This window comes from Emericellopsis cladophorae (genome assembly GCF_022114955.1).
Source record: "Emericellopsis cladophorae strain MUM 19.33 chromosome Unknown NODE_13_length_450635_cov_117_157991, whole genome shotgun sequence".
NCBI classification, from domain to species: domain Eukaryota; kingdom Fungi; phylum Ascomycota; class Sordariomycetes; order Hypocreales; family Bionectriaceae; genus Emericellopsis; species Emericellopsis cladophorae.
Genome location: NW_026250938.1, coordinates 108,845 through 127,293, shown reverse-complemented (window position 1 = coordinate 127,293; position 18,449 = coordinate 108,845). Strand labels below are relative to the sequence as shown.

The following is an 18,449-nucleotide window of genomic DNA, read 5'->3' as shown; positions in this document are numbered from 1 at the left end:
GTCAAGTGATCGCATGTGGAAGACAAAGTTGAGGCTGGCGCGCGCGGCGTGATTCCGCTGCCACACACTACCTTTAGGTACGTACCTCGCAGGCACCTCCAGCTCAAGCTCCAACTGCCGTCATTGTCCTCAACTTTTCCTCCACAACTTGTTCGCAACCTCGAGATTCACGACAGCGCACTGCGCCAAATCACAATCACCATGCCTGAACCCGCTCTCGACGAGATTCAATGGTACTCTCCGCAGCACCTGGCCAACATGGGCCAGCTGCACTCCAACAACATCCTCTTCTACTTTGCCGAATCGCCCTTCTTCGAGCGAACCTCCAACAACCAGGTCATCTTCTCCCAAGCGATGACGAATCCCCACGAGTTCTGGCGCATCCAAACACGCGAAGCCTTCGAGTCGTCTCTACGGGAAATGTCTGGGTTGGAATTCATCGTCGGCGAAGAGCCCGCCGAATCAGGTCCAGGAATGGGCACCGGTGTCTGGGTGATCCGCAAACAGGTTCGGCGCAAGATTGCGGGCGACGAGGATCAGACGACGATCCTGTCGAGCTACTTTATTGTCGGCGAACACATCTACCAAGCGCCAAAGCTAGGAGACATCTTGAGCTCGCGGCTGCTGATCCTCACCAATGCGATATCGAGCGCGCTGCCCAAGGCGCAGGGGGTCAGGAAATGGAGACCCTCTGTGGGACACACGTATCCGCCCCCCAAGCAGATTGCGCAACCGAGGACGAACGCCGGGACACACGGGCCGTCAAAGGAGGGGACACCGATGCCTGACGCTGCGCAAGGCAAAACCGGCGAACAACCTGCCAAGGATGATCCGTCACTCGACAGAAGTGTGGAGGAAGCTTTTGCGATACACATGCGCTACGGGGGAGAATACGTCGACGAGAACCCAATCACAGGTCGCCCTGGCGAATTCCACCTTTCGTCCACGGGGAGGAAGCCAGTGCCGCCGCCGCAGACACAGCAGACTATGGGCATGAGCGGACCCACGACCCTGGACAGCAAGGTCGGCGGTGCGGAAAAGAAGGATGGCAAGGAGCAGTCTGGAAAATCATCGACAGGCACCAAGCCCAGGAAGAGGAAGAGGAATAAGGGCTCAGCGGCCACGACGCCGGCCGCGACAACACCGGCTGCGTAGGAGTGTCCAATGCTGGCCTTTTAGGGAAAAGAATAGAGAACAAGGTCTGGATACGTAGATACCCACATGCACAAGCGAGGCGTTTTCGGGGCTCATCATTTATTCGTTATACACTTTATATCACCGTCCATCCTTTTCCGGGTATCTTCTTCTGCTTCACCTTCTTCATCGGCAGTGCCCATCCTTGACCACCCGTGCCTTCGGCTCTGAGATACGGGATGACAGCGCATTCCCTGACCATCAATCCGTCCGTCTTGTCGAACTCGGCCTTGAATTCCTTGACCGGTTTGCCGTACGTCAGCAGGGGCGTACCCTTGGCCAACACCGAGAGTTGTCCGCCAGTGATATCCGTGAGGGCGTGCATCCTCGTCTTGGGCTTCTTGTCTACATTGGCAGACTGTGTCGCCTTCTGTAGGTGCGAGTAGACGATGAACTGGGGACACTCCTGCACGCTGAGGTGCGACATGGGCGACGAAGGGTGGATATACACGCATCGATCCGCCTCGTCAGCTTCCACCAACGGCGTCAAAGGCAGATACGGCACATCTATCGGCCTGCGAGGCGGCCTGTGCGTTTCCGGTGGTGTGGGCGCCAGGTCGCCGCGTATCGCGACTTGATCAATAAAGCCCGCTGCCGCCATTTGCTTCAACGCAGCAACCTGCTTTGGCATGGGGGGGTCCAGCTTATCCTCGAACCGCAGGTTGCCGAACCCGTCGATGTTGTTCCGGAGGAGGTCGGTGATCTGGCGTCGAAGCTGCTGGATTTCCTTGAGGACCTTAAACCGCACAAAGTGATTGTCGCACCACGCCTCGAATGGCTCGTGGGCAAACTCGCCAACGACCTGCAGTAGCTTGATGGCATCCGCCCGGTCGTCTAGGTAGCAAAAGTTCTTGTGCACCTCGTTGAATCGTTTTCGCATCTCAGCCTGCTTCGTCTCGGCGATGATGTCGGAGTTCGACCTGAACTCCGTCGTCGACTCGGCGAGTGCAGGGACAGCCTGGTTGTCCGGCAAGAACAGTTCCTGCGCGGAGAGCGCAGCGACCATGGCAATGGTATAGTGAATGCAACCGTGCATGTGGCCGACGAGGAGTATTCTAGCGAAGCGTGGCGCGAGAGGAAACACGGACATGGCTGTGCCAACTTCTGTAACTCTACCAGTTGTCGAGATAGCAGATAGGTAATGCAGGACTTTTTCTGACCTAGCAAGAATTCGTCGATCTGGAGGCGTGGGGAACGGGAAGTTGACGACATGCGTAAGGTTCATGGCCTTGAGTTGTAGAGCAACACCCTCCAGGGGCATGCGCAGCAGCTCAGGATCAGCATACTGCTGGAAATCTCGCTCGTATACAGCCGACGAGTAGAGTCTGTAGCAATGGCCGGGCCCTGTTCGACCAGCTCGACCTGACCGCTGGCTCGCGCTGGCTTTGCTGATCCAGCCAACCTCGAAGCTTTGCACACCTGTCACAGGGTCATACTGGCGCTCCTTGGCTCTGCCGCAATCAAAGACGTATCTGGTGCCCGGAATAGTCAACGATGTCTCTGCAACATTGGTTGCCAAGATGATTTGGCGGGTGCCCTCTGGGGGCGGTTCGAAGACGCGGAGCTGGTCTTTTGTCGGAAGTAATGAATAAAGCGGGAGAACCTGCATCTTCATCGGTGCGGCTTCCTGGTCGTCCTCAATCTTGAACTCATCCTCGTCGGCCTCCTCGTCCTCGTCTTCTGATGGCAAGCTGTCCATGTCATCGGCGTCTCCGTCATCGACATCGCCAAACTCAATGTCCTCCACCTCAGTGGGCGCCTCGCTGGCGGTGAGTCGCACTCTGGGTGCTTCTGCCGTTTTCAACCCGCCGAACGCAGCCTTGAGCTGTTTGCTGAGCTGTGTGATCTCGTTGCGCCCGGTCAAAAAGACTAGGAATCCGCCGGGTGGCAGCTTCTTGTGACCGCGGCTAATTTTGCGAAACGCTTCCTCCACGTAATCTGATGTGGTTCTCCGAGCAAAGTGAACCGTGACGGGATGCTGCCGTCCTTCCACCTCAATGACAGGTGGGGGATTCTCGAACAGCCTCGAATTCATCGTCAAATCCTCGACACGTAGAGTAGCAGACATGATGATCAGCTTGAGGGGCTTCAGTTTGGGGTCCTCCTGCGCAAGTTCGGTCCGCAACTTGATGACGCGACTCAGCATACCGATCAGGATATCTGTGTTTACACTGCGTTCGTGCGCTTCATCAATAATGATGGCCGAATACTTGCGCAGCGCAAGATCTTCTGCCACTTCACGAAGTAGTACACCGTCCGTCATAAACTTGACGGCCGTGTCCGGGTTTGTTGTACCCTCGAATCGGATCTGATACGCCACTTTGTGGCCATGGTCACCCAGCTCGTCGCCGACACGTTTCGACATGCTCACTGCCGCTACACGGCGAGGTTGCGTGACGCCAATCATGCCTGGGGTGTCCGAGCCTACTGATCCATAGCCCGCCTCGAACAGAAATTGCGGAACCTGCGTGGTCTTTCCTGAACCAGTGGCACCGCATATCACCACAATATGGTTGTTGTAGATCGCCTCCATCAGACGCTGCTCCTCAGCCACCACCGGTAACTTGAGTCGGGCGTCTTGAATATCGGGCGTTCTCGTGACGGGCACTGCATATGTTTTGCGGTCAACGACCTTGGTGGGCTGCAATTCCTGCGGTAAAGGGTCCTGTTCGGGAGCCCTAGGCGTGAAGTTGTCGGGCTTCGGTATCACCATGTTCGTCGTGCTCTCTTCAATGCCTTTAAAGCCCTGTGCCTCGTTTCGCTGGGCTGTCGCCCACGCTTTGAATGCAGACGACCTCGACTCCTTTGGCTCGTCCTCGTCATTGTCGTCATCGTCTTCAGAGGATTCCTCGCTGCCCTCTGAATCACTTCCAGCATCGTCTTCGGACCCATCTTCATCGTCTTCGGAAGTCCGTTCGCTGTCCTTCTCCTTCGTGGACGCCTCATCGACTGAGAATCCAGTCCATTCGTCGCCATTGTCGGTCTCGGTTTCGGGCGCAGGCACTGCGATTGAGGGTGTAGAGACCTTGGACTTGACACCTCCTCTTTTTCGTCTCTTGGGTATCACAGGACGGCCCTCGTCATCCACATCCAGGGGCCGTTTGAGTCCAGTTCCAAGGTTTTGTATCTGGGTTTCGGAGGTTGATGTCGGCTCGGCTAACGGTGCAGCTTTCGTAGCGACTGGCGCAACAGCTGCAGCTGTCTCGTTGTCTCCAGCGGTTTCGGCATCGTCCTCCTCGATTTCCTTCCTCTTCTCGAACAGCACATCTTCGTCATCCCCCGCCAAACCGGCCTCTCGTTCCTTCAAGGCTCTTGCAAAGCTCTGACGTTTGGTTTCCTTTCCTCGTCCGAGTGCTCGACTGCTGCTGAGTAAGCTTGTGTCGACAGTCTCCTGCTTTGCTAGTTTTGCCAGCAGATCCCTCGTCTCGTCTTTGCGGAGCTTGTTATCAATGTATTTCTCAAAGCGCTTCGCCTTCTTGCCCGACATTTTCTCTCCCTCTTGGCGCAATTCGTCCTTCAACGCCTGCTTGCGCGCCTGCCGGTCATCTTGAGACGGCAGGATTACCTGGTTGGTATCCTCAGGAACCTCATGGCGTGCATTCTCAGCAGCCTTTCGGCGTGCTAGAACTTTGTGTTTCCGCTGGCGGGGCACGAATTTGGGCGCCATCTTTGCGTGTTGGATGGATTAGCGATGGGAGTGAAGGCCCAGGAAATTTTGAGTTGAGGACGATACTGCCGCTGCTCACCACCAAAGTCTGCATCTATTCTAGGATTAGCGCGGGGATGGTCCCTGGTCACCCCACTTGGTGCAACACTGGCACTGCAGCGCCAAGTCCAACCACAAATCAGTCGTCCTCTGTCACTTCGTACTTCGCTAACACTTCAGTGAGCAGCTGACATCATCACTACATGTGGATGTCCGCCTGTACTCCGAATTTGGGGTATTTCTTAAAGATTTCAGCATTGATATGGATATTGAGAGGAGACGCAGAAAGGACCCGTTATGTCCACCAACAGCTTCGTCATTCACATCATTTATATATAGGATGCTTACCAGCAACGCCAAAAAGCAATGAATGGATAGCCTAGAGCCTCAAGGCAACGGAGGTGCCAAGCTTAGATGTAATTGACGAGCGTCACTGATATCTGTTCCCGAACATGGCTTTCGCCTGCTAAGCCAGTCCCAGCTGCTGTCGACCCAGCAATGACTCGATGAGGAACCCAAACTTGCGCCAGAGTTCTTGGAGTACAGCCCAGCACCCGCAGGTATAGAAAAGACAGAGGCCATTCCCCGATCAAGGCAGCAGTGAATTACAGATTTCCAAGCTAGACTGAGTGAACGGCAATGCCATGCCAGCGAGTGCTTCTCTCCGCGAAAGAGGTGTCCACTTTCAACCGTCCTTGATGATGCCCAATCTCATATCGCGAAAGCGCAGAGTTGCGCGGTAGTTGTCAACAAAAAAGTACAGGAACACCAGAAACAACCCAAAAGCGACGCCAAACGGTCCAACGATGGAGAAGACGGCAAAGCCCGCAGAGACCCTGTCAAACGACGCGCTGTTCTCAAGCAGCTTGGTCGAGATTCCAAGCTGCAGGGCAGTCAGGACCAACAAAATGTACACCGTCATGGCCGCCAGGTACGCAAATGTCTCGCCAAAGAATGTACTGTACTGCTGCCAGCGCGTCGAATAGTATCTCCCCGGCGTCTGCCATAGATAGAATATCTTGTTGAGCCTGCTCAGACGCATCTCGCCGTGCCAGAAGCGATAGTCCATGTGCCTGTATATGTTTGGATATTCCAGCATCTCGCGCACAAGCTGCCTCCAGGATGACCAAGTTATGTGGGCAGGAATGAGCCGTTTGTCTTGGGCCATGTGGAAGTCTGATTCATGTTGAATGAGCGCGACGTACGAGTATAGGAGCCCCATGGCCACCTTGCGCTGCCTGCATGATTTTTTCCGCAGTGGGTGCCCATCCTGCGTAACACGCACACGCACGATGCGTTCGGGATCGTCACTGTAACAGGCGCAATAGGATGCGGAACAGAGATACTGCTTCCAGAAAGCAGGATCAAGCAGGTATCGGGGCAAAGGCTTCAGATATATCCTCCCTGCTTCCCAGACAAGATGCATGTCAGTCTGTTCCATGAGCACAACCTCGCGTCCCATGCATAGCTGCTGATGCAATGGCCGCGGTGGCATCAACCTTCCTGTAATCCACAGCAATTGCGCGACCCTATCCAGCCGCGAGAGATCAAGCTCCTTGTCAACGATTCCTTCATCCACGGAAGAGAGAGCATGCGCCTGGTCGCGATATGACGAGGGCAAGGCATCCACGGGCGCATGATCGCCTGGGGTTAGGTCACCATTCGACAAGAGGTCAGCTGTGGATGGAGTTAATGGGAACGGTTGCTTCGATCCGAGTCAGCTTCACCCTGGATGTAAGCTATATCCAAGAGACATACCTGGAGAGCATACCGACTAGAGGGGTCGTCGTTACATGTACACACCATGGTGATACCATTCATTTTTGGAGCGATGAAGAAGATCTGGGTTCGCGTCGATCCCATTTCGACCAGGGTCATCGCCGCGACATGCAGGTAAGCGGATGGGTTAGGCCTATCCGTATTGAGCCTTTGAGGGCATCAATTGGCCAGCGTCCAGCCTTAGGGGCAGCCCCAGGCACCTTGCAAGGCACAAAGTGACGACGATGTCAACAACAATGTAACATGATTCTGTCTTTCCACTCTTACGGTGGGACAGCGACCAGAGACTAAGTAAGTAGTTGATGAGGGAGCAAAAGTCTGTGGTGAACATCGTGGTCGTGTCCCCCTAAACGTCATGGACCATTGTGGTTACCCTACAGCAGAGTTAAACGCGCACTTGGTGGCAGTGGGGCATAGTTCACTCACTCATCATCATCTTCATCTATCCCAGGTGATTGTAACCTCCAGCTCCCCATTTTGTCAACAAAATGGATCTCTCAGTGAAGCCTGATGATTTCCCTGCGCCAAGTCGACAGTCATCGGGTCACGTATCATCCGTGCCAACACAAATAACACGCCTGGATTTCTCAGACAAGATCCTCCTCACAATCTCGCAAGGAGGACGCCTGTCACAATGGGTATGCCCATCCCCCAATAACGGACCTAACGTCAGCTAATGTATGGCTTGCAGATGCAGGTGCCTCTCACGGGCTCATCATCCAGTATCGTTGACATGACACTGCCAAGCACCTCTCGTGGACTACTCCCGTCCACACATCTCACACCCGTAACATTGCTAGGCGGCGGTGGTGAGGAGCGGGAAACTCTGGGTCAACTGTATGCTGCCCAGATCGCGAGCCAGATGGCGTTGCGCGCGCCTGATGATCGGCGGACGTTGGTGCTAGGGCTGGGGCTTGAAAAGACCGATACTGGGAGAGAAGGCTTCTTTGATCTTTTGGAGCTAGCACAACAGGTGATGTGATGACCTCACAATATCAAAAGGACAGGATCTTATAATCATACTTTTTTGTCCATTCGCTTATTATATGCACAAGCTGCATATGCTTCAGAGCTTTGGTCATCTATGTTGAAGCTGTTCATTCCATCCATCCAAATGCCGCCTCGCTGACCACAGACAATCATGTAGCTGGCAAACTGTCGACTTCCGGGAAGATAAAAGTAGTGAATGGGCTGGTTGGTTATGAGTCATAACACATTTCCGGAAGCCAAAGACGCGTGCCACTTCTGCTTGTGCTCGGTGGAACTACTATACATTCTGCCGTTTATTTGGGCGCGTTGCGGTTTTTGCGGTCACTATGAATGCATTAGTCGACGTAGTCCCAGGAAAGTATGGAATGCGGGTGAACTCACGTGCTCAGCCGCCGCGACAATTGCTGCAACTTTGTATCGTTCTCCGCATCCTCCGATGCCCTCTGCAGAGCCTGTGCGCGTTCCTCAGACTGATGCTGCGCAACCTCCTCGTGAGACGGGGGCAAGCGCTCGTTCTGCAGATCGACCTTTCTGGCATCCTCAAAAGTCCGAATGGCGTCCTTGATGCCCTCGCCGCCCAGCATAAGAGTACCCGCTGGCAAGCGGCCGCCAGAGACGGTCTTGAGCTCGGTAACCCTCTCCGACTCTTCACGCAGCACCTGGAACACACGTGACATGCGACCAATAGCCAAAACCTTGTTCTTGATGGCCTTTCGCTTGAATTCGATGGAGTTGGGATCCTCTGGGTCCTGTGAGGTTGGCGTAGCGATGGTCGCGGGCGAAGCAGCCGATGGGGTTTCGTCCTTGAGCTCCTCCTCTGAGCACGTGCTCAAGATTGCAATGAGCATGTCGGTGATCTTCTCACCTACGAAAGGTAGTGACCAGGTGAACACGTCCATGAAGTTGGGCAACCAGTACGGGTGGGGCGTGCAGTTGAATTGGCGGATGTTCATAACGTTGTTCTCGTATTTGAGCACAGCCGCCTTATTGTTGTAGACGTCCAGGTAGTTGGGTGCAGAGAAGATAGTCATCACACTGGGGAACCCCGTGGTGCGAGTCTTACGGTACATGCGGTATCCAGCATCTTGAGCCTCGTGGGCGCGGATCACTGATAGCAGGTTGTTCTTTTCCAAGAAAGCGCAAGCTGCTGGGTAGGAAAAGAAATACGAGCATCCTCGAACATGGTTGTGGAGGAAATATTCGCTTGACTTCTCCTGACCAAAGTCTTCGAGAGGGTCAGCCCAAAGCATGTCGCACATCAGACCCTGAGTTGGGGGCTCGCGGAACCGATCAATCTAGGACAAGTCAGAGGGAAGGTCACGGCCAAGGAGAGAGAAACACCCACGTTGCGTATATCGTCCAGGGTGTGTAGCTCAGGGCTCAGGCCGCCGTGGATGCACAAGAACTGCTTGTTCATGACAGCAGCCAGAGGCAGACAGCAGAACGCCTCGACGCAGGCTTCGTAAATGGCCTCCGAGTACTTGTGTTTGCATTCGAGCTTGAAAGTGAAGTAATCCGTCAAGTGGCGACACTCGTGGTTTCCCCGAAGCAGCCACAGGCTGTTGGGATAGTGGATCTTGAGTGACCAGAGGTAGAGTACGCACTCTATACTGAAGTATCCGCGGTCGACATAATCGCCTAAGAAGAGGTATCGGGTTTCCGCAGGGTCACCGCCGACTTCGAACAGCTTCATCAAGTCATAGTACTGGCCGTGCACGTCGCCACAGACGGTTATGGGCGCATCCATTTCCAAAAGGTTGGGTTCCGCCCTGAGCACCTCGGCGCCCTTCCTGATGATCCATAGCGCCTGTTCTTCTGTCAAGCGGCCTTCGCGATAAAAGTGTTGCTTCAAAAACTTGATGTTGGGCTTCGTGTGAGTTTCGTCCTCAAAGAACTGCTCGTCCGTGGGAGTCGAGGTTGCCGGCGCCTGCACATCTGGTCAAGGTCAGAACTAGGGATCCCAGAGGCACGCGACCATTGCGATAGCTCGCTGCGCTCGACGCCGTGCGTGAGACTATCGGGTGGCGGCATCGCGCACTGGTGATGGTGGGGTAACTAGGTATCGAGCAGACGTACCTTTGCATACACGCTCCTGCGTGTTGATCTGCTGTCCGTCTTCGGATGTGTGGATCGTAAAGTCGATCTCGGGCAGAGGCTTCTTATCTTGAATCGCACGGATGGCGTTGTCGATTTGCGTCTCGCGGACTTCACCGTCGTGTTCCATGCTGGGCTGCCTGGGTGCGGGCAGTACTGCTACGACTGGAGGCGGCAGGTTTGAGGAGATGGATGAGCGCGGGGGGGGCGTAACGCAGACAAAGGGGCCAGCCCCGTTGTAGTGCAAGTTTATGCCAAGGAGCGACGAGGGGTGTCGAGTCGCAAGCAATCGAGGTGTCGCTCAATAGTCACTTGAAACAATACGTAGGTAAGGGTGCAGGAGGAGAAGTCTAGTCGCTGATGCAAGTACGAAGCTAGAAATTGATGGAGAAGCAGAAGTGGTGGAGAGCACAGCATCAGCAATTGAGAGGGAAAGCTGGAGTGCGGGCGGGTCAGCGCTCTCAGCCAAAGGTGGAAGTACCCAGCGTGGCTGACCGGTTCCGTGGTTACTAGCAGATTTCGCTTTGAACAAAGCAGAGATCTGTTAGAGTCCATTAGGTAGCTGCTCCCGCCAATTGCTGCTTCATGCTGCTCTCCAGCGGGTGGCGTTGGTGACGCTGGGCACTGGACGAAATAGGTCACCTCCAACCGACTGGACTTCAATTTTCCCTGACACAACCTGACACTACTGGATATGTGGCGACCTGATTGTCTATCTTCAGTCTTTCGGCTTCGGCTTAGTTCTACCTCCAGTCAACCAACGCATCGTGGTACGGGCATCCACAGCGAGCGTGCTTCGAGACAAGCACGAGGCCTCCAAGCTGTTCTCTTCTGTTGATGGAGACACTAGCAGCACCAAAACAAGGCTGCCTCACACGTGCACATGCAGCAGACAAATGGTGCAAGACAAAAGCCAATTTCAAGCCTAGCTCGGTGGTATCTACTTACGTGAAAGTCATTTTGTTGCTGTTGCTGTTCTCCTTGTCATCTGTAAGGCAAGGTACCCAGCTCATGCTGGCCACATCCACCATCGAAATCCAGAAGCTCAGGGCAGGCAGTAGCCGCCATCGACAATGAGGTCTAGACCAGTTGTGTAGGAGGCGGCATCCGAGGCCAAGTAGAGGAACGATCCCTTGAGCTCGCTCACGACACCCTCGCGACTGTGAATTGGTTAGCATGACCTTCCGCTGTCGCTGCGCGTTTCACTCACCCAGCCGGTGTCTTGCTCTTCCATTGCTTCTTCACCTCGGCATCCGCAAAGTGCGAGATCTCGGTCTGGATGTATCCGGGAGACACTGTGTTGACACGGGCGAAACCAGTCCACTCGACAGCCAAGCTCTTGCAGAAGTGGATGACGGCTGCCTTGGAACCGTTATACACAGCCTGCAGTTGCGGGATGTTCACAATGCTCCCGCTCATCGACGCTGTGGCAATGAAGCTGCCGGCGATGAAGTTCTCCAAAGGCTTGCCATCGAGTGTGGTGCCCTCCTTCTTCTGGCGACGGAAGTGAGCACCAGCGGTCTTCGCGCACCACATCACACCATCGACATTGACCGCCATGACCTTCTTGGCGGTTTCGGTGCTTCCGTCGATGAAGGCGCCGTCTTCCCAGGCGATGCCGGAGTTGGCGACAAAGACGTCCAGACGACCGTTGAATTCGGCGACGATTTCATTGATGGCCTTCTCGACAGCCTCAGGAGACACAACATTCACCTGATACGCGCGGCCTGCACGATGGATTAGGAAAGTAGGCCCAGATACCCAATAGCCATGTCCAACTCACACTTGACGCCGTAGGTCTTCTCAATATTCTCCGCCTCCACGAGAGCCTGCTTGTTGCTGTTGTACCAGATGGCGACGTTGGCGCCGGCCTCGGCGAGACCCTGCGCAACACCGAGACCAATACCCGCGCCAGCGCCAGAAACAATGGCTGTACGGCCCTTCAAGGAGAACATGGGAAGAACACGGTCGCCCTTGGGGATGTCGGCGTTGTCGAGCTCGAAAGCTCCGTTCTTCATGTCGACAGCCATTGTACGATTGGTGTTGCAACGGCTCAGGATGGGTCGTGGTGTACCGGCAGTTCAGTCTGGCCTCTGGAGACGGTAATCTTGGAGAAGGGAAAGAGATATGGAGAAGGCCCTCCACATGGGGCACGCGACGACTTTATAAGAGCGCAACGAGGAGGGAGGTCCTCGAAGCCATCCACAATCTCTCGGCGGCAGTACATGCGACATTTTCATTGCGTGACATCCAATTCCCCCCTCAAAACAGCTTGAAACAGCTTGCGCACTTTTGAGCTTCCCGCGAGACCATGCCTATGTGCGGGCTGTCTGTTTGTTCTTCACACGAACACATCCCTGCTCCACGCTGATTGTGACCTGTTCGCAAGTCTGCGAGTTGAAGTCCAGCAGAGTAGAGCACAGCAGAGCAGAGTGCAGCAGCCGCAGATGGGCAATCTGACTCGCATACACCCATGCCCCTCGCAGAGTGTACGTACAGACCTGGCATTATCGATCAACTTGGTGCGAATAACCGGCCCAAGCGCGGCGGTTCCTCGAAGCCCCTCCGTCAGGGCCTCCATCTTGGACGCTAGGAGCCTACGAGGAGGGGGATGAGGGGCCGCCCCGCCGACATCATCCTGCATTCTTCCAGGAATCGTGTCACGTAACAGGCGCGCTTTAAATCGCTTTTCCATTCACGGGAGACTAGCCTCGTTCGTCGTACGTGAAAGGCCATGCCCTTTTCACTCTGCCGTACTTGTCGCGCGCCAAGTGCGCAAAGCCCCGCTGACTATGGTGACTTGCAACCTCAAACTCCTTTGCGGTTGCTGTCCGCGAGAGGCACTTGTATGTACTCGAGTATAGATGTTGCATCCCCCGCGCATGAATGAGGCATACCTCGGCCGGGTTGCATTCGCTTGCCTGTGTCGGACCGTCTGGGCCGCCCTGCGAAATGCGGAAATGTCCTGCTCGCCGCAGAAGCAGGACGAAGCCAGCTTGATCACGTCCTGGAAATAATCCGCTTTGACGACTCCACCAGGTTGTTGCGGTCTTGGAACAGACTCCAAGACTGGACCTCATCCCGCGTCAGCTGCGAGTTGATCTTGGTCGAGAAGTAGTCGTCGCGATTTACTATCACAGTTAGCTGACCATGGCTCCATCGATTCCAAGGCACACTGACTGTAGGCACCAGACATCCTCCTGACCCCCTGGAACGCTGTTCTGCCGTGGAGTACACGCCAGTTATCGAAAACTATCCAATGTCAGTACCATCGCAGCATCGCAAATTGGGATACTCACTCAGGACGGTTCCGGGTTCAAGCTGAAAGTGGTACTGCATCTTCTTGTCCTTCAGAATGGAGTCCCAAATGCGCGCTGCTGCATACCATTCATCAGACTTCTCCATCGGCACCACACCACGGTCATCGTTGTTCCATCTGATTCTGAGGAGGTCATCACCATAACCGCTTTGCAAGAACTCTATGACGGGCGCACGCATTGCAGGCGTAATTGTCACACCTTGGTTGCCACTGGCGTGCCACGGGATAGGGACCTTGCTGAGGCAGTCGAAGGCCTCCCGATGCTCATGATACAGTTTCGAGGCAGCTGCGAACCCGTCAACAAGGATCGAACTCCCGCCCAGGTCGCCGTCAGCGTCTCGGGGTCCTTCATGCGATAGCATGTGGAAGGACTGGAGGCCTGCTGGCTCGGTAAAGTAGGTTGTGTCTGTATGGAGTGGCAGCGCAATGTTCGTGTATGCTGTGTCAGCCTTTGCGAGGTCGGGCGTGAAGTCGTAGAAGCCTCCGTAGTGAGTGTTGCGGATAGGTCCGAACTGCTCCAGCAATGCCTCGGTGGGTTCGGGGGCCGCTGGCACGCCGGTGATGAAGCAGTACCCGTATCGATTCAAACGGGCCGTCGCCTCGCGGAGGCAATCATTGCTGGAAGAAGGGTCGTATGGTACCTCTTGCTTCTTGCGGTAACCTGCCGCCTGCTCATGGTTCCACAGCTCGACTGTATCCCACACTGATGGCGGAGGAGTTCGAGGAGTCAGGCTTTGCTTTGCCTTCTTCACCCACCACGCCGGATAATGAGACTTGTGTCCGTCCGACCCTGATGTATTTATTAAGCTGAAGGTCTTGTCCGAGGCGGGAGAACTCACAATTGACAGCAAGTGCACCGTCAGCGTACTGGGAGCTCGTGACCTCGAGGTTCTTCGCGTCTATCTGGCCGACGCATGAGAAGAATGCGTCTAGGTGAGTGAGAAGGACATACCTGGAAAGTATCAAAGTTTCTTTGCAGCGTGTCCTGGTTCACACATTCGTTGCATTGGCAGTTGTCACTGGCTCTCGTCTCAGTCACCGGTACTATGCTCCTCGACACGCTGCACATACCGAAGCCACAGAGAAGGGCTGGAACTGTCAGCTCGACGCGAATTTCACACATTGTTCTGGTCTTACGTCTTCAAAAGATCGACCGCACCAGGTCCGACCTGGAACGAGGCATCTCTGGGTTGCGCACTCGCAGCACCCGTCGTCTTCGACTGCTGCCACGAAGTGAAACAGAAGCTTCGCCTTTGCGCCAGTCGCCAACCAGGCTTCAGACAACTGGATCGGGCTTCTCCAAGAGCAGCCCTAGAAATGGTTCAGCTTGATGTCGAGGCTGCAAGCTATTGAATAGTCACAAGCGTACCTTAACCCCAACCTAGCCCATCGCAAAGCGCTCATACTGCTGCAAGTCCGGTCGAGGACTTAACGACTAAAGACCACAGTCAAAATATCTGGAAGATCGCAAGACAGATCAATGTCGAGGTGCGGAGCCCACCGGGGGCCGATGGCTTCGTATACTGTGGGGGGGCACGTGACGGCCGAGGTCGCTTACACCGAGGAAGAGGTACGTAATTGAAGAGCCTCACTCAGAGTTACATAAAACAAGAAGCTTGGCTATTTCAGCCTCAGCTCATTGGTTGATTCTAAATCTCCCACTTTGCAATACTTATGTTATTGGCAGGTCAACATAGCATTGAAGCAAAACTCGCGGGCTGTTGAATGTTGATGTCTTGCACTCGATTGAGAGGTGTTCAGAACTTCATAGCCAGAGCCCAATTTGAGCCGAGTGATACAAACGGCACCTGAAAAGTCGAATGGTTGCCTTATAGCCAAGTCCATGGCCGTATCTTGCATGTTAGTCGCTTCAATCATGCGATATTGCCACATGGGACTTCACTGATGCAAGGCATCTTATTTCGTGGCTACACGCTTACGCAGTCGTCCTGCAGGGTATGACAAACCCTTGCATCCATATTAGGATGTCTTGCCACACATGACGGGGCGACGTCGCACCTGGGAATTTCGTCCTTTTTGAACATCAAAACCTCCAGCAACCTTAGGACTGAATGCGAAGCAGCTGCGCGAGGCCCAAGGTCATGGACCTGCCCGACACTTTCTACGAAGCCTCTGGCCCCTGAATGCACCCGCCGAGCATTCGCGCTACAACCTAGACGACATTGCCACATCATCGCCGGCATAGAGCAGCATGTCTTCGCGCCAGCACAATTCCGAGGACTGGTATCGTCACAGCCAGAGAGGCGCTCAGCCGCTATCGCAAGCTCTTTGGGACCGCGTGAATGAGCCGTTTGTCCTGTTCACCGGTATTGTGCTCCTTGCCGCCTTCGCATACAACACATACAATTCCACGCCTGCTATTCAAGAAAACCTCATCGCAGCAGCGCGCCGTTCGTGGCACGCGCTGGTCTACATCGTCCCAACCTCGATCCTGTACTCGATCGACGCCTGGTTCGACCCCCTGATGAGGACGAAACACGTTAACACCCATGCCTCAAAGAGCGCGGCGATGAAGCGAGTCCTAGGGCTGGAGAGCGAAAGAGGCATCGTCGCGTCGGTTTTCCAAGCGAGGACTCGCGCCCTCTCTTTCACGACCAACGCACTGGGGCTGCACCCGGATAAAGAGCGTCCGGCGGGCTTGGGGAACCGAGACAATTCATGCTTTCAGAACAGCATTCTTCAGGGTCTCGCGTCACTCGACACGTTGCCCGAATACCTTGCCAACTGCCTTGGCGACGACACGGATGCGGATGAAGACGATGGGCAAAAGGTGGTGACACAGACGCTCAAGACCCTGATCAGCGACCTCCACGACACATCGAACAATGGGCGCACGCTCTGGACGCCGAGCAAACTGAAGTTTCTCAGCACATGGACGCAGCAGGACGCGCAGGAGTACTTTTCCAAGATCCTGGATGACATTGACAAGCGTGCGGCGCGCGCGCTCAAGGCGTCAGAACGTCACAGTGGCTTTGAGAAGTACACAGAGAAGGACAAGATCGACACCGACGCCGGTGCTAGCGACATCAGCGACGACAGTGGCTACCAGAGCCATGGCGCTAATTCACGAAGCCCGGAGGCTACGTCTCTACGAAACCCCTTGGAGGGCTTGCTTGCACAGCGGGTGTCTTGTGTGCAGTGCGGACATTCGGATGGCCTATCCATGATCCCTTTCAACTGTTTGACGCTGAGTCTGGGGCTACAGCAACAACACGACCTACATGAGAGACTGGATGCTTACAGCCATGTGGAAGCCATCGAGGGAGTCGAGTGTCCGAAATGTACCCTTCTCAAAGCGCGAAGGCTCCTGGGCAAGCTTGTGGAGCAAATGAAACAGAAGGACGTGCCTGAAGCCCAACTCGTGGAACCGACCAGGCGGTTGGAAGCCGTGGATCTGGCGCTGGAGGAAGATTCTTTCGACGAGGAGACACTGGCAGACAAGTGCAAGATCACCTCACAGAGCAAGGTGACCACTACAAAGACGAAGCAGATCGTCATCGCCAGGCCGCCTCGCAGTCTAGCGATCCACGTGAACCGCTCGGTATTTGATCCAAACACTTTTGATATGGTAAAAAATTCGGCGCCAGTGCATTTCCCAATGATGCTTGATCTGGGCCCGTGGTGTTTGGGAAGTACCGACGGGGTCAAGGCGTCTGGACGCTCGACGGGCGCGGCGGATGAGGAGAAATGGCTCGAGGATCCTACGGCGTCCATGGTAGCCGGCGGCGAGCGCCCTTCGAAGCTGACCGGCCCGATATACGAACTACGTGCGGTCGTGACGCACTATGGCCGCCATGAGAATGGGCACTACATCTGCTACCGAAAGCACGCGCGCAACCACGAATCTGGGAGTCGTGGGTCAACGCCGGTGTTCGAGGATGCGCGAGGGGATGTCAACGAGGGTTCTGAATTCACGGCAGGCGATGATGAGGACCTAGACCACAAGCACGCTGAGCATGAGATGGACTGGTGGCGGCTGAGCGATCATAATGTGTCTAAGGTCACCGAGCAGACCGTCTCTACACTGTCCCCCGGAGTGTTTATGCTGTTTTACGACTGTGTCGACCCGACTATGGAGCGGCACGAGGTTGGCGAACCGTCGAGTGATACGGTAGACAAGGAGCAAGTCGGCGAGGCCACCCATGCGGCAGATGAAGTCCGGGCTGAGCAAGAACGGGCTGGCAAGAGCAGGTCTACACAGTTAACCGTGAGAGGCGGGAACTCGACGCCAAAAACAGCCCAAAACGGCAATCTGGGTACCTCAACGGATTTGGCAGGTCGTGACCCGACTGCCACCGTTAGCAGCCCCCCTAAACAGGATGAGGCTGTTGGCGAACCCAGTCCAGCCTGAGACTTGAGTGATGAGGACGGCGTCTGCATGTTCATCGGCGCAAAACATATAGGCCTTCTCCATCTCTTCACGCGGGGGTGGCTTTTGACTCTGCATTGCAACGGGCGCTGGTGGACTGAGGAGTATTTTATGTTCGGAGCGTCAAGCGAATGGGAGCATACATACGGCCGCGAATAGCACAGGCCACATGAAGAGCCTTGGACATCTCACCTCCACGTAGAGAAACCAGTGTAACATGGAGGGGACTGCGCTCGCAGTTGCCACCCACTGCATTGCGTGTGATGTATTGCAATCAATGACTTCCTCCATCTGTTGGACTCGAATATGCGGTTCTCGCGAGTGGTCGAAACATGACTCTTCGTACCTTCAGTTGGCCACGATGTCATCCTTGGCGCTTGAGGCGGCATCCCGCGGGTATCCTTCCCAGTCAGCCTTGTCTTGCCTGCAAGCAACGTGCATTGGAAGTACTACAATGTACATCACTCCACGAGAACCGCGGACTGGATATAAGGCACGCAATGATTTTTTTGAGCCGGCATTTCCCTCGCCGGTTGTTAAGTCGAGGTATGAGCGCGACAATCTTATGAGACATCACATCAATTTGGCCAACACGAACTTCCCAGAGGACTTGGTCACTTATTGTGGGCTTGGGGTTTTCGGACAGGCTTGGTAAGGGACGTGTAGCGCAGCTCGGCGCGCGCTCGTGGCTTGTCAACCAAGAGCTTGACCTTTGTGCGTAATACTACGTTCAGCGCAGTAAACGAATACTGGGGTCATTTGGAAGTTTATACAAGTAGGTATGTAAGTTGACGTCGTAACGACAGGATCCAGCGAAATCAGCATCTGCGCCCCGGTCTCGGCCCCAGTCTTCTTCTGGCCCCTGGGAGGCTGGGCCTGGCATGCAGGAAACGCGGGACGGGAACGGGAGCGCACTTGATGGTGTTGGCTGGTTGAAAGAAAAGGGGCTGCTAGCAGGAAAGACATGCCTTTCAGGA

At 55.0% G+C, this 18,449-nt stretch overlaps 7 protein-coding genes across 7 annotated transcripts; 2 read left to right on the top strand and 5 right to left on the bottom strand.

The window, feature by feature from the left end:
• Positions 1-201: 201 nt before the first annotated feature.
• On the top strand, positions 202-1,155 carry J7T54_001279 (Mediator of RNA polymerase II transcription subunit-like protein; the record flags this gene model as incomplete). Its single annotated transcript, XM_051505239.1, has 1 exon — positions 202-1,155. One exon carries the CDS (start codon positions 202-204, stop codon positions 1,153-1,155), a length of 954 nt encoding a protein of 317 aa, XP_051363278.1.
• Positions 1,156-1,270: 115 nt separating this feature from the next.
• On the bottom strand, positions 1,271-4,861 carry J7T54_001278 (uncharacterized protein; the record flags this gene model as incomplete). The annotated part of the gene is made up of 1 exon (XM_051505238.1): positions 1,271-4,861. The coding sequence occupies one exon, from the start codon at positions 4,859-4,861 to the stop codon at positions 1,271-1,273; it is 3,591 nt and encodes a 1,196-aa protein (XP_051363277.1).
• Positions 4,862-5,585: 724 nt separating this feature from the next.
• Positions 5,586-6,068, bottom strand: J7T54_001277 (uncharacterized protein; the record flags this gene model as incomplete). The annotated part of the gene is made up of 1 exon (XM_051505237.1): positions 5,586-6,068. One exon carries the CDS (start codon positions 6,066-6,068, stop codon positions 5,586-5,588), a length of 483 nt encoding a protein of 160 aa, XP_051363276.1.
• Positions 6,069-8,046: 1,978 nt separating this feature from the next.
• J7T54_001276 (Serine/threonine-protein phosphatase 2B catalytic subunit-like protein) lies at positions 8,047-9,893 on the bottom strand (the record flags this gene model as incomplete). The annotated part of the gene is made up of 3 exons (XM_051505236.1): positions 8,047-8,964; positions 9,015-9,604; positions 9,746-9,893. The coding sequence occupies 3 exons, from the start codon at positions 9,891-9,893 to the stop codon at positions 8,047-8,049; spliced, it is 1,656 nt and encodes a 551-aa protein (XP_051363275.1).
• Positions 9,894-10,808: 915 nt separating this feature from the next.
• J7T54_001275 (NADP-dependent mannitol dehydrogenase-like protein) lies at positions 10,809-11,793 on the bottom strand (the record flags this gene model as incomplete). Its single annotated transcript, XM_051505234.1, has 3 exons — positions 10,809-10,923; positions 10,974-11,490; positions 11,547-11,793. The coding sequence occupies 3 exons, from the start codon at positions 11,791-11,793 to the stop codon at positions 10,809-10,811; spliced, it is 879 nt and encodes a 292-aa protein (XP_051363274.1).
• A 970-nt stretch (positions 11,794-12,763) lies between these two features.
• J7T54_001274 (uncharacterized protein) lies at positions 12,764-14,205 on the bottom strand (the record flags this gene model as incomplete). Its single annotated transcript, XM_051505233.1, has 5 exons — positions 12,764-12,894; positions 12,944-13,015; positions 13,063-13,785; positions 13,922-14,011; positions 14,154-14,205. The coding sequence occupies 5 exons, from the start codon at positions 14,203-14,205 to the stop codon at positions 12,764-12,766; spliced, it is 1,068 nt and encodes a 355-aa protein (XP_051363273.1).
• A 1,089-nt stretch (positions 14,206-15,294) lies between these two features.
• On the top strand, positions 15,295-17,454 carry J7T54_001273 (uncharacterized protein; the record flags this gene model as incomplete). Its single annotated transcript, XM_051505232.1, has 1 exon — positions 15,295-17,454. The coding sequence occupies one exon, from the start codon at positions 15,295-15,297 to the stop codon at positions 17,452-17,454; it is 2,160 nt and encodes a 719-aa protein (XP_051363272.1).
• Between the last annotated feature and the right edge of the window lie 995 nt (positions 17,455-18,449).